Source organism: Loxodonta africana, chromosome 1 (genome assembly GCF_030014295.1).
Source record: "Loxodonta africana isolate mLoxAfr1 chromosome 1, mLoxAfr1.hap2, whole genome shotgun sequence".
Lineage (NCBI taxonomy): Eukaryota > Metazoa > Chordata > Mammalia > Proboscidea > Elephantidae > Loxodonta > Loxodonta africana.
This window is the reverse complement of record NC_087342.1, coordinates 88,472,253-88,486,456: the sequence shown is the minus strand read 5'-3', so window position 1 is coordinate 88,486,456 and position 14,204 is coordinate 88,472,253. Positions and strand designations below refer to the sequence as shown.

Genomic DNA, 14,204 nt, shown 5'->3' with positions numbered 1-14,204 from the left:
ATTGTCCAGCTTTCACATACATATGACGTGATTGAAAATACCATGGCTTGGGTCAGGCGCACCTTAGTCTTCAGGGTGACATCTTTGCTCTTCAACACTTTGAAGAGGTCTTTTGCAGCAGATTTACCCAATGCAATGCGTCTTTTGATTTCTTGAGTGCTGCTTCCATGGCTGTTGATTGTGGATCCGAGTAAAATGAAATCCTTGACTACTTCAATTTTTTCTCCGTTTATCATGATGTTGCTCATTGGCCAGTTGTGAGGATTTCTGTTTTCTTTATGTTGAGGTGTAATCCATACTGAAGGCTGTGGTCTCTTATCTTCATTAGTAAGTGCTTCAAGTCCTCTTCACTTTCAGAAAGCAAGGTTGTGTCATCTGCATAACACAGGTTGTTAATGAGTCTTCCTTCAATCCTGATGCGTCGTTCTTCTTCATATAGTCCAACTTCTTGTATTATTTGTTCAGCATATAGACGAATATGTATGGTGAAAGGATAAAATCGTGACACACACCTTCCCTGACTTTAAACCACTCAATATCCCCTTGTTCTGCCTGAACAACTGCCTCTTGGTCTATGTTAAGGCTCCTCAAGAGCACAATTAAGTGTCCTGGAATTCCCATTCTTTGCAGTGTTATCCATAGTTTGTTATGATCCACACAGTCCAATGCCTTTGCATAGTCAATAAAACACAGATAAACATCTTTCTGGTATTCTCTGCTTTTAGCCAGGATCCATCTGACATCAGCAATGATATCCGTGGTTTCATGTCCTCTTCTGAAAGCGGCCTGAATTTCTGGCAGTTCCCTGTTGATATACTGCTGCAGCCATTTTTGAATGATCTTCAGCAAAATTTTGCTTGCGTCTGATATGAGTGATATTGTTCTATAATTTCCACATTTGGCTGGATCATCTTTCTTGGGAATAGGCATAGGTATGGATCTCTTCCAGTCAGTTGGCCAGGAAGCTGTCTTCCGTATTTCTTGGCATAGACAAGTGAGCTCTACCAGCGCTGCATCTGTTTGTTGAAACATCTCAACTGATATTCCATCAATTCCTGGAGACTTGTTTTTCACCAATGCCTTTGGAGCAGCTTGGACTTCTTCCTTCAGTACTATCAGTTTCTGATCATATGCCACCTCTTGAAATGGTTGAATATCGACTAATTCTTTTTGGTAAATATGATGATATATATAACTTAGAAAAGTGCCTGACACATAGTAAGGACAATATAAATGTTGACTGTTATTAATATTATTCTGTGTAGGGAGAGATGATATTAGTAAAGCATTTCAATGAAAGAATTAAGAGAACTTGCTGATTCCAAGGTTTCGGCCTTAATTACTGGTGAGTGTTGGAGTTGAGGACAAAGCAAGCTTTGTTTTGGATATTTTAAACTTGAGGTGGTTGATCATATAGTGTAAAGGCCTTCGAATCAGTTAGAGACACAGGACTTGAGATATTGGACTGGGATTATAGATCTGATTATCACTAACAAAGGTGAGGGTGAAGCATAGGGCAGTTCACTAAAAGAAAATGTAAATTTATATCCAGCATTTTATATGTGTTCTTATTTCATTCTTATAAAAACTCCTTCAGGTAGTATTATCCACATTATAATACCAATAAGAACCAGTGAGGTTTAGTAACTTCTTTGAGATTACACAGCAGATAGTGAATTAGTTAGAATTTGAATCCATCTACATTTTGCATTCATTTATCCATCCAACAGACATTTATTCTTTGTCCGCATAGGCTGATGATAGTGCTGGATGGTAAGGATTAAGAGAAGAATGGAACCCGGTCCCGTCCTCAAGGGTATTAGGTAGAGCCCAGGTCTGTCTGTCTTCAAAGTCTAGGTTGATCCACCATACCACACTGCCGATGTCTTTTGCATACCCCACTCCCCCATGTCTCCAGAAAGTCGAAAAGAAAAAAAATAAGAACATGGGAAACAAAAGTTTTTATTTATTTTTCATTCATCTATTCATTCCTTCATTAGAGTGTGTGTGTTAAAACATTCCAAACCCAATAGTGGTATTTGTGTAATGCCTTGCTAAGAGGTATCCACTGAGCCTTTTCTTATGGAGTTCTGGGAGGCTAGGAGGGGCAGATGTGATTTTCCCCATTACGTGGAAGTTGTTTCTAAGAGGTTAAGCAATGTACCTATGGTTATTTGGCCAAATGGTAATTTATTTTGCCAAGTGTAGATATTCAGGTCTCTTTGCCCATTTCTTGACAAAATTAAAAGGAGCTACCATTCTTTTTAGCTTCCTGGAGAAAATAAGGTAGAGGTCAGGGGATATGAAGGTAGGGATTGAATGATGGACTTCCAATACGTGAAGGGTATTTCTGCAGTCCCCAGTCTCCACTGAAAATCCGCTAAGATGCAGTGAACTGAAAGCACACCTGGATGACACACTAAAAAGAAAACTTTCTTGTTGACAGGGAGGTGTGAGACTCGGGGGAGAGCTTGAGAAGGCTGGGGCTTTATTTTTTCTGGGATCGTTCAGAATTACAAGAACTGTTAGGTCCTGAGTTACCTCCGTGGAGAAAATCTGAAGGCTGAGAGAACATCAATGCAGAAGGGTTCCCACATCTGGAGAAACAATTTCCCCTTTGTCTGCCAGACTAGGAAGAGGTGGCAAATACCTTGCAAAATGTGGCTGTTCATTCCCCCTCAGGGACACATTCCCTGATTTCTGGTTCCCTGCCATTCCTTCGGAAACCCTGGTGGCATACTGGTTAAGTGCTACAGCAAAGGTCAGCAGTTCAAATCCACCAGGCGCTCCTTGGAAACCCAATGGGGAAGTTCTACTCAGTCCTATAGGGTCGCTAGGAGTCAGAATTGACTCGATGGCAAGGGGTTCGGTTTTGGGGCTTTTTGCCCTTTTTTCTCCACTTTTCCCAAGTCTTGTCCCCATTCCTTCCTTCTAGCATCACCTCTCTGGCCTCTGTCTGGCTTTGCACCTTCTTTCTGTGCCTCCAATCCCTGTTCATTCTGTAGCTCATGTGTCAGTTCTAAAGTTGCCATGGCATGCCTTCCAAAGAAGAGGAGGGTGGTATTGAAGACGAAGGAAGGAGTGTGCTCAGAGAACCCCTGAACAATGGTGGCCTGTCAGTGGTGTGGGGGCACAGAACCAGAATTGCCAGTAGAGCGAGGTGGTGGAGGACCCAGGAAGCCCCATGTTGTGGGCCTGGTTTTCTGAAGCGGAGCCTGAAGCATGGGTTCAGGTGCTCATGATTGACTGAGGGGGGAGGGGGAATGGTTCAGGGTCTCTGAAACAAACCTGCAAGGAGGTTAGTGGAACAGGATACGGAAGGGGAAGTGTTCAGTGAGGAGTAGGTTTCAGGTGAAATCTAGCGTTCTGCTTATCTGGTGCTGGGGTGGGGGTTCTGGAGCATGTCTGTGGTGCTGACTCACCCCTTGAGGAAGGAGGTGAGCTTCAAGCAGGGTTGTGAGTCTTTAGCATAGCAGCCAACACTCAGACAGATGGTGAGTGCTCCACCCTGCCAAGTGAATCTGTGTAGACGCCCACATGTCCAATGCACCCAGACGCTAGTTAAGGGCCAGTTGGCTTTGCAAAGAAGTGCATGATTTATTGGAAGCTTTGTGCACCTACCTTTCTCCCTTCCCCCATTTTCTGTCCCCCCCCCTTATTTTTCCATTCACATTTCTTCTACTGACTCCCCCATTCTGTTCTTTTGGCTTTCCTTCTTCTTTTCCTAATTCCCCTTTTAATTTCTCCTGTCCCACCCCTGCATCTCACCCACTCCTTTTCTCATGCCGTTCCTCCCTTTCCTTCCTCCTGCCCCTTCAAAATTCCTGTCCTCCCATTCTCTAAGTTGTTTTCCTTCCTCCAGGAAGAGGAGCGAGTCTCTGGACTGTGCCATCAGCTCCAGTCTCAGCAGCAGCTCCGCTCCAGGCGCCACCTCCCGACACCCCTGGAGCCCTCTGGGGACCTTTCCAAGGGCCCCTCTGAGCCCCCTGACCTGCTTAGCTGTGATGGGAGTCGGATTCATTTGCTGTACAAGTGAGGGAGGTGTAAGGGGAACAGGCCAGTGGAGGAGGGCAAGGGAGGAGGACAGGGGTGGGGACTCAGGAGGAGCAGGGGATCCTTACTTAGTTTCTCTCATAAGCTTCATTAAATCATTCCCAACTTCTACCTCACTTCCTATCCCCACCCCCCTTCTCAATCTCTTGTGAATATATTCCACCACATCAAGTTTTCTTCCAGCTTCATCTTTTTTAAGACACCTACCTGTCTCACAGCCTTTAGTCCTGCCACATGTGGACTGGCTGCTGTCATCAGCGTCAGGCTGACACCCTGGATCACTTTCGCCTCATCCTGAGCATCCTTTGTCTGTGTTGTGCCAGCTCACCTGTTCCCTGGATTCTAAGTGTCCCCCCCTTTTTTGGTTTTCTTTATCATTTTGGTTCCCATTTCCTCTAGTATTATCGTGAAGAGGGGAACGCATAAAGTAAAATGTTAAAATCCTAACCACCTGAAAATGTCTTTAGGCCACCCTAACACTTATTCACATTTTGGCTTGGTATAGAATACTGTATTAAACATCTTTTTCCTTGATTTGGAAGCCATTGTTTACATGCCTTTCAGCTTTAAAAAGATGTTCTTTTTTGTTGTGTCTGGATGTTTTCAGGATCTTTTATTCTCTACCCTTTTTCTAAAATTTCACTGTGATGTATTCTTAGTGTGGGTTAACTATCATAAGAATTTGTACGTGTCTGTTTGTAAACTCTAAGACATTTTCTTGAATTATTTTTAATTATTTTCCATCTCCATTCCTGTTGAAAAATGTATTACAATGTTGTTGGAATTCCTTGAGAGTCCAATATTTTTTGAACATTTTACTGTGCTTTATGTCAGAGTTTACACAGCAAATTAGATTCCCATTCCATAATTCACACACAGATTGTTCTGTGACATTGGTTGCAATCCCCACAATGTGTCTGCACTCTCCCCATTTCCACACTGGGTTTCCTGTTTCCGTTTGTCTGGTTTCCCTGTCCTTCCTGCCTTCTCATCTTTGCTTTTGTGCAAATGTTGCCCTCTTAGTCTCATATAGATGATTGTTCTAACAAGCAAATTCCTCATGGGTATTACTGTTTATTTTATAAGCCTGTCTATCATTTGGCTGAAAGGTGATCTCTGGGAGTGGCTTCAGCTGCACATTAGAAGGGTGTCTAAGGTTCTTAGCTTCCGTGATTCCTCTGGTCTCTATCAGACCATTAAGTCTGGTCTTTTTGATGAATTTGAATTTTGTTCTACATTTTTCTCTCACTCTAACCGGAACCTTCTATTGTGCTCCTGGTCAGAGTGGTGGGTAGTGGTAGCCAGGCACCATCTAATTCTTCTGGTCTCAGGCTGGTGGAGGCTCTGGTTCATGTGGGCCCCTAGTCCTTTGGAGTAATTGCTTCCTTGAGTCTTTAGTTTTCTTCACTGTCCCTTGCTCCAGACGGGAGGAGGTCAAGAGTTGTATCTTACATTGGCCACTAACAAGCTTTTAAGACTCTAGATGCTACTCACCACAGTAGAATACAGAACATTGTGTTTATGAATAGTCTAATATTTTTATAGTCCTCTCCTGTTCACAATCCCTTTACCATTTTGTACTATCTTGTGGCAGTATGATTTTATCACCTAGTTCATCGATTGATTTTTCATTTCTATGATCGTATTTTTAATTTCCAAACGGCTATTTCTTGTTCTCTGATTGAATATAACTGTATACAATTTTGTTCTTATTTCATCATTTTAATGTGTCATTGATACAATTATTGGAAATCATATATCTGTGAGTTTGTAGTTGCCAGAAGAAGTTTTACATTTTTATGAAGTCAAAACTGCCATCAATTCATCAATTTTCTTTGTGATTTTTCATCTTGGTTCCTGCTTTGAGAATTTTTCTCTTCATAATTGTAAAAATTTCATGTATATTTTCGTCTAGGTACAGATGATGAGGAGAGAGGGATCTGAGAGTCAAGGAAAATAAAATTATTTGAATTTTGAAGAAAAGGGATCAAAAATTGGTAAATAGGTAAAGAATTCTAAGGTGGTATAATTTTAAGCTTTGATTTTCTTGTTTCATAATTTTAAAAACATAACTGCAAGACCTACAGGGCATTTAGTATGTGTGGTACCTATAAGTATTTCCCATGAATAAATGAAGTTATTTCCTGCTAAAGAAGACAAGAACAATAAAGAGTCTCAGTGAAATGCAAAGAAGGATTGGCACTGGTGCTGGGCCTTTTTGAACATTTGTAATCTTGAGATGATAAATCATGTTTTGGTTCATGTCTATACAGACCAGTTGTTAAATGTCTTTTAATGAAACTTCTTTGGGGCACTCTGCATTTTAAGGATATTTCTAAGACCCACATAGACAAATCCATGGCTTTTAATAAAGATAATTTTAATAGGGAAACCCTGATGGGGTACTAGTTAAGTGCTACGGTTGCTCACCAAAAGTTCGGTGGTTCAAATCCACCAGGCACTCCTTGGAAACTCTATGGGGCAGTTCTACTCTGTCCTATAGGGTCGCTATGAATTGGAATTGACTCGAGGGCAGTGGGTTTTGGTTTAATTTTAATAGACTTCCATCTGTAAATCATACTGTAACATGGATATAGAGTTCCTTCATCACAGAAAGTTCTATTGACAGCACTGTTCTTGGTGGTTTATGGACCTCAAGTCAGGTGCCTTAAACTCATTTATACTGAGGGGCCCTTATTATTTCTCATACAGATTGCATCAGAGTTTCCAGCTGTCTGGGATATGAATATACATTAGGTTGGTGTGTAACAAAACCAAACAGGTCATGAGTAAATCTCTATCTGGTGGCTTCAGGCAAAAATGTTCCCAGTTCCAAAGGGAAACATCATTCCTTCCTCCTCAGTTTTCTCACTGAGCACACTCTCTGGCTTTAAATTTTTGGGGGGTAAGTTCTCTTCTAGAAGAGCCCATGGGAAGAGGCCTAAGCTAAGCTTTGGGAGGCAGACAGTCCAGCTCAGGGAGAGGAACTCTGGGAGGTGAAGAGGAGGCAAAGAGGCTGTGGATATTTAGGCAGCTCCCTGGTTTACTCAGAACCGCAGTTTTCAAAGTGTCATCTGTGGAACTCTTGGAGTCACTGAGATCCTTTCACAAGATCCATGAAGTCAAAATTATTTTCATAACATTACTCAGAAATTATTAGTATTTCTCATTGTCTTGATATTTGCACTGAGGGAAATCAGCTGGGAAGTTAGCTAGGATCAAGGCTGTGTCAGCAAACCACAAGGAAAAAACACAACAGCTTTGAGACAGAGCCCCCATGTGCTGTACTAAAAATCAAGTTTTCTTTACCTGGCTTCCTCTCCAACCGTGTTGTATCGAAAAATCATTTCCTTTGTTGGGCTCTGTTCCCCCCCCCCCATCCTCCCCTCACCCCCAGCTTTGCATCTGAATCCTGGTTTTGCTTGGAGGTTATACGTAAACCCCACTGTGCCTGCACAGTATGATTAAGAATGTTGCTGATGGAACCTGTAAGAGCTCCCTACTTGTAAACCCCTTTAAAAGCAACTTGCCTGCCCGACCCTGGGAGCAGTCTTGGCAGCAGCAGCTCCTCCTGACTCCTTTTCCTTCTACAAGGAAATAAAGGTGCCTTGCCTGTTTTCCCACCTTGGTTTCTCGCTTATTGGCCAGTATGAGTCATGCGGAGAAAGAACCTGGGCTTTCCTACCAGGTAACAGATTCACTTAAAGATGTACTGATTGAAGCAACAGAAGTCAGTAACTTTATTAAATCACCATCCTTGAGTCCACATCTTTTAATACTCTGTGTGGTGAAGTGGGAAGCACATATAAAGCACTTCTATATCCCAGAGTATGATGTTTGTCTCAAGGAGAATAATCTGCGTGAGCTGAACTAGCCTGTTTTTTATGAAATATCATTTTTACTTGAAAGAAGGAATGACAGAGAAACTACTTTGCATATATGGCACTTTCTCTAAAATGAAACACACTTAGCTAATGACACAAACTTCAAGGAACCCAACTGACAGTATTGCTGCCAATGATAAAAAGGAACCTCTCAAGAGATTAGAATATTGGAAAACTTGAATCCACCACAAGAGTGACAGCTTTCCAAAACATACAAACTTTTCTGCTGGGATCAGAGGTAACACTAACAAATGTGGCTTTTTGATATTTTGTAATGAAATGTATCAACACTGGGAGCTCCACATACTAAGTGAACCAATGCACCACTTATAAAAACAGCAACAACAACTCATGCTTTAGTACAAGATTCAGTGTGTCAAGATGGTCCTATGGGTTTTAAAGAACAGAATAAGAAATGTTCAATAACATGGTTTCTAGCTGCAACTAACCTTTAAGAAACTACCACTTCTGTAGCTTCAGCGAAGTATCAAAGATGGACACTCACATTGAGTTGGAAAGGCTGTTAAAAATACTCCATCCTTTTCCAATTCATATTTGTGTGACACTCAATTTTTTTTTTAATACATCTCAACCAAAATAACAGACTGAATGTAGAAGTAGATATGAAAATCCAGAAGGCTTCTACTGACACAGGTAAGGAAGACATGCAAAAAATGTAAAATGATCCATTCTTCTCACTCCACTGTTTTAGTTTGCATAATATTTACTTTTCATGAGAATATATTATCTGTTAAGTTTAATGGGTTCTTCATAACATTTAAAATTACTTTAAAATTTTAATTCGGTATCAATTTCTCATATGGTGAATATTGGTAGATATAACCCACATAAACAAAATCTCATTAATTCCTCAGTAATCTGTAACAGTGAATAGAAATTCTAAGGAGCCCTGATGGTGCAACGATTAAGCTCTTGGCTGCTAACCCAAAGGCTGGAACCCACCAGTTGCTCTGCAGGAGAAAAGACCTGGTGATCTGCTGCTTGAAAGATTACAGCCTAGGAATCCCTATGACGCAGTTCTACTCTGTCATATAGGGCAGCTATGAATCCACTCCAGGGTACACAACAACAACAACATAGAGATTCTGAAACTAACAACAGTTTTGACTTAAGCAAGTCCTGGGTCCAGGACTCAAGGAGATAGTGCAGCAAAGAAGGGTCGGTGCAGGAGGAGAGGGGTCAGGGCAAAGTCCCAGTCCCCAGACAGGCACTCAGGTCCGACTGAGGTGTCAGGGGTGGGGTGGCCTAGTGTTGGGGATTCCCTGTCTCCTCAGCATTTCACTTTTCCTTCTCACACCCTGTGTCTGCTCCTTCTGCATGGACACACATGGCATCACCCCAGTTGTCACTACAATTGGGTCTCCGATTTCTGGAGCAGCCAATTACCGTCAGCGCGGTTCCAGGTTGTAAGGCCGCAGATTCTCCCTAGAATCCCAGTACCCGGGTCATGGCGCCCCGGACCCTCCTCCTGCTGCTCTCGGGGGCCCTGGCCCTGAGCCAGACTCGGGCGGGTGAGTGCGGGGTCGGGGGGGAAACGGCCTCTGCGGAGGGAGGAGCGAGGGGACCGCTTGGCTGGGACGCAGGACCCTCGCGGAAGCCGACACCGCCCAGAGCCCCCACCCTGGCCCTGCTCCTCGCACCGCCCCTTCTCCGTCCACGAGCCCCTCACCCCTCACCCCTCTCCCCTCCCCGCCCCCATCGACCCCGGACCCAAGCCCGCGCGGGGAGGGAGGGGTCGGTGGTCTCAGCCGCTCCCTGCCCCCAGGCTCCCACTCCCTGCAGTATTTCAGCACCGCCGTGTCCCGGCCCGGCGGCGGGGAGCCCCGGTACATCGAAGTCGGCTACGTGGATGACACGCAGTTCGTGCGGTTCGACAGCGACGCCGCGAACCCGAGGATGGAGCCGCGGGCGCCGTGGATGGAGCGGGAGGGGCCGGAGTATTGGGATCGGAACACACAGAACGCCAAGGGCCACGCACAGACTTTCCGAGCCAGCCTGCGGACCCTGCGCGGCTACTACAACCAGAGCGACGCCGGTGAGTGAGTGACGCCGGGCCCGGGTCGCAGGTCACGGGTCCCCTCGTCCCCACGGCCGCGTCACCCCGAGTCCCCGGGTCCGAACCTCGCCCTTTCAGTTGCGAAGAGCCGCGGGCATTTGCTGCAGTTTCATTTTCAGTTTAGAACCAAATGGGCTCGGACTAATCGCCATACTGACCCCGTAGGCGGGGCTGACCCCGTGGGGGGAGGGGTGGTCGCGGGCCCGGGACTGACTTTTTGGGCGGGGTCAGGGTCTCACACTATCCAGTTGATGTACGGCTGTGAAGTGGGTGCCGACGGGCGCCTCCTCCGCGGGTACCATCAGTATGCCTACGACGGCGCCGATTATCTGGCCCTGAACGAGGACCTGCGCTCCTGGACGGCGGCGGACACGGCAGCTCAGATCTCAAAGGGCAAATTCGAGGTGGTCAGGGTGGCAGAGTATCGGAGGGCCTACCTGGAGGGCGCATGCCTGCAGTGGCTGGGCAAATACCTGGAGAACGGGAAGGAGACGCTGCAGCGGGTAGGTAAGAAGGGCCGCGGGGCGCCTCCTGGTCTCCTCAAGGGCTGGGACTCTTCCCTCAACTGGTGTCCCACAAAGGGGGTAGGAAATGCAATCTACGCCAGAATACGCTCCTACCATGGATCAGGAAAGGGAGAAGTCCCAGATCCTGTACCAGAGAGTGATTTGTCCAAAGTGTTCTCCATTTTCTCAGGGACAGTTAGCGGATTCAGTCTCGCTGAGGATAAACGGGGAGGTGATCCCTGAAACAACAGATCAGCTGTCCGCTTTGACCCTGGGGTGGCCTTGGGAACCAGGGGGAGCTCTTTCTCTCAGCTGTTACACTCTGCCCCACATCCAATGTCCAGGTGTCCTGCGTCTCTGCCTTCACCCAGATCAGGGCCAGAAGTCCCTGTTTTCCCCATCAGAGACCTGGAACCTTCTGTCCTGGGCTGTCTCACCCTGATCTTAGAACTTTCCAAGGAATAGGAAATTATCCCAAACCCCTGGTCCAGGCTGCTGTCTGGATTTTGCCATTGATCCCCCTCTCAATGCCCTGTGTATTCTCTGATGTTCACATGTACCCTCTGAGAGGTATCAGAAAGTTCCTAAATTTTTTGATTCTTTAACCCAGACCCCCCAAAGACACACATGACCCACCACTGCATCTCTGACCATGAGGCCACACTGAGGTGTTGGGCCCTGGGCTTCCACCCAGCGGAGATCACCCTGACCTGGCAGCGGGATGGGGAGGACCAGACCCAGGACATGGAGCTTGTGGAGACCCGGCCTGCAGGAGACGGGACATTCCAGAAGTGGGCAGCCCTGGTGGTGCCCTCTGGAGAGGAACAGAGATACACATGCCGTGTGCAGCATGAGGGGCTGTCTGAGCCTGTGACCCTGCGATGGGGTAAGGAGGCAGCCAAGGGTGGAGCCTCTTCTTAGGGAAAGCAGGAGTCCTGGAGACCTCTAAGGAGTGAGTGCTCCTCATCTCCCTTCTTTTTCCAGAACTGTCTTCCCAGGCCAGCACCCCGAAAATAGAGGTCGTTGCTGGCCTCCTTCTCCTTGGAACTGTAGTCCTTGGAGTTGTGGTGGCGGGAGCTGTTGTGATGTGGAGGAAGAAGAACTCAGGTAGAGATGGGGATGAGGTCTGAGTTTTCTTGTCCCATGGAGGGTTTCAAGTCCCAGGTAGGAGATTTGCCCTATCCTGCCTCTTTACAGGTGGTACCATCCACACATGCTGACACAGTCTGGGACCCTGTGTGCTAACAATTACCCTTTTATAAAGCAGATTTGAGAATGAATGGCAAATCTCTCACCTTAACGGTTCTGGTGATGGAGACCTGATTCCCAATAGTCACAGGTCACAGGGGAAAGTTCCTGCTGAGCACAGGCTTCCAGGAGGGTGGTTAGTTCAGTCCCTGCACATCTTTGCTTATATTTCCTTATCCTACCCTGGGTCTGCAGTCACAGTTTTGGACATGTCCCTGGGGTCCAGGACTAGCTGGCTCTTCTAGGACCTCGTGATGTTGTCTCCCCCAATCTCACTGAATGCCTTCTTCCCACAGGTGGGAAAGGAGGGAGCTACACTCAAGGTTCAAGTAAGTGTGGAGAGAGGGAGGCTGGTGCTGAGACCTTTGGGCTAATGTAGATGGGAGCCTATGGGGGAGCCCATGATTCACATTCCCCTAGTCTCATCTCCTATGGGCTCTGACCAGATCCTGTTCTTTTCCAGGCAGCGACAGTGACCAGGGCTCTGATGTGTCTCTCACAGCTTCTAAAGGTGAGACCCTAGGAGGCCTGACATGGATGGAGCAGGGGTTAGGACAGAGAGGGCATGATGGGTCATGGGAATCCTTTGAATTTGGACATTTTGATCATGTGTTGGGCTATTCATAGTGTCAACAGTTACAGTGACTGACCCGAATTTGTTCACGATTACTTTCTTCCGTAGCGTGAGACAGCAGCCATGTGTGGGACTGAGTGATACAAGATTTGTTCATGCCAAGCTTTGTGATTCAAGAACCCCTGACTTCTCTTTTTGCAACTGGCCTCTGAATGTGTCTGCGTTCCTATGAGCATAATGTGAGGATGTGGGGAGACTGCCCACTCCTGCCCACCAGATCCCCTTTCTCCACACTGATCATGATTGATATTCCCTGTTCCTGCAGAGGTGGGCTGGAAAATCTCTATCCCTCACATAACATCCTGTCACTGTGATCTGCAATGTTTCACTTTTCTATTGAAAATGCAAATATGAGAATGAATTTGATTATTCATATTTTTGCTATGAGTTGGAGTTGATGGGTTACTTAAAGGAAATGAAAATTCTGAAAATTGAAGAGAGAAAATAAATGCAACCCTGAGAATGTTCCAGAATCCATGTGTTCACTGTCCTGAGTCTGTCATAGGCAGGGTCGGGAGAGGGTGGTGGAGGAGCTGAGCACAGTCGGGGCATGTACACAGTCAGTGCTTGGGAGAGTGTGGGCTTTGATGTGGTCACTCCATGGCTGGGTCATCTTTGCATCTCCTTTGTCCTTTTCCCTTCAGTAGAACCTTGTCCCACTAGGACCTGTTGTCACAAGGACTCAGGTATCACCTGGGCCTTGTCTTGTCTCCAAAGCTGTGGGCAGTGAGGGTTCTGTGTGGCTGGGCTAGCCTGGGCTCATGTCCAAGCCTGGCTCTTCGCCCCCATCATTTGTATGATTATTTTTTGTGTGTTTGGTTTTTTAGAAGATTATGCCTGTTCTTGTTCTTGTGTGTAAGTTCTGGTCTCATTTGCTCTGGGTGTTCCCTGTCTCTGACAGCTGCAAGAGTCACTTTGTCAATGTCCCACAAGACTGAGGGCAGCTCCTGCACACAGGAGTCTCTGTGGTAATGAGAGATGAATTTTCAGACTTGTCCAGATCCTGTCCTCTTTCTAGGGCTGTTCCGAGGGTGAGTCTTGTCATTTTTTCCCTAACCTTTTTTAGATAGGAGTCAAATAGTTACTCATCTTAGATAAATTTTTGTTTTGTTTCCATCCTTTTCAGCTCCCCCGCCCCACTCTCACTGCCCTTAGCATTATAACCCTAGTGCTGGCTCCACTCCATTCCAAACTTAGGAATTCATCAAGCAGAGGCTAATTTAAATTCACTGTTGGTTGTAATATATTTACCCATCAACCAAAGGACCATTCTTCCATGAAGATGAAAATAAAATTGTGTGCTGTAGTGTGCCGAAGGATGGGTGTCTTGGTCATCTACTGCTGCTCTAAGAGAAATACCACAAGTGACTGGCTTTAACAAAGAGAAGTTTATTCTGTCACAGTCCAATAAGCTAGAAGTCTAAATTCAGTACGCCAGCTCCACTGGAAGGCTTTCTCTCTCTTTTGGCTCTGAAGGAAGGTCCTTGTGATGCAGCAGTCTTCCCTTGGTCTGGGAGCATCTCAGTGCAGAAACCTTAGGTCCAAAGGACATGCTCTGCTCCTGGTGCTGCTTTCTTGGAGGTATGAGGTCCCCACGTCTCTCTGTTTGCTTCTGTGTTTTATATCTCAGAAGAGATTGGCTTAAGACAGAACCTGACCTTGTGTATCTCATCGATAAAACTGCCACTAATCCATCTCATTGCATCGGGGCCTAGGATTTGCCACATGTAGAAAAATCACATAAAATAGTGGACAGTCATACAATACTGGGAATCGGGACCTAGCTGAGTTGTTCGATATTT

General features: G+C 45.9%; 1 protein-coding gene across 3 annotated transcripts in view; it reads left to right on the top strand.

Annotated features, from left to right (window-relative positions):
• The window catches only part of LOC100662084 (HLA class I histocompatibility antigen, A alpha chain-like), a 111,884-nt gene that overhangs the window by 83,844 nt on the left and 13,836 nt on the right, over nucleotides 1–14,204 (top strand). Inside the window, exons 1-6 of one of the 3 annotated variants that reach the window (XM_064282651.1) lie at nucleotides 9,599–9,993; nucleotides 10,246–10,521; nucleotides 11,131–11,406; nucleotides 11,505–11,627; nucleotides 12,065–12,097; nucleotides 12,232–12,279. In XM_064282651.1, coding sequence (XP_064138721.1) covers nucleotides 9,855–9,993; nucleotides 10,246–10,521; nucleotides 11,131–11,406; nucleotides 11,505–11,627; nucleotides 12,065–12,097; nucleotides 12,232–12,279 — 895 coding nt within the window. In that variant the 5' untranslated portion in view covers nucleotides 9,599–9,854. Of the gene's footprint in view, nucleotides 1–9,598; nucleotides 9,994–10,245; nucleotides 10,522–11,130; nucleotides 11,407–11,504; nucleotides 11,628–12,064; nucleotides 12,098–12,231; nucleotides 12,280–12,450; nucleotides 12,640–14,204 lie in introns of those variants that run through there. The other 2 variants (XM_064282647.1, XM_064282645.1) reach the window with 2 other exon arrangements.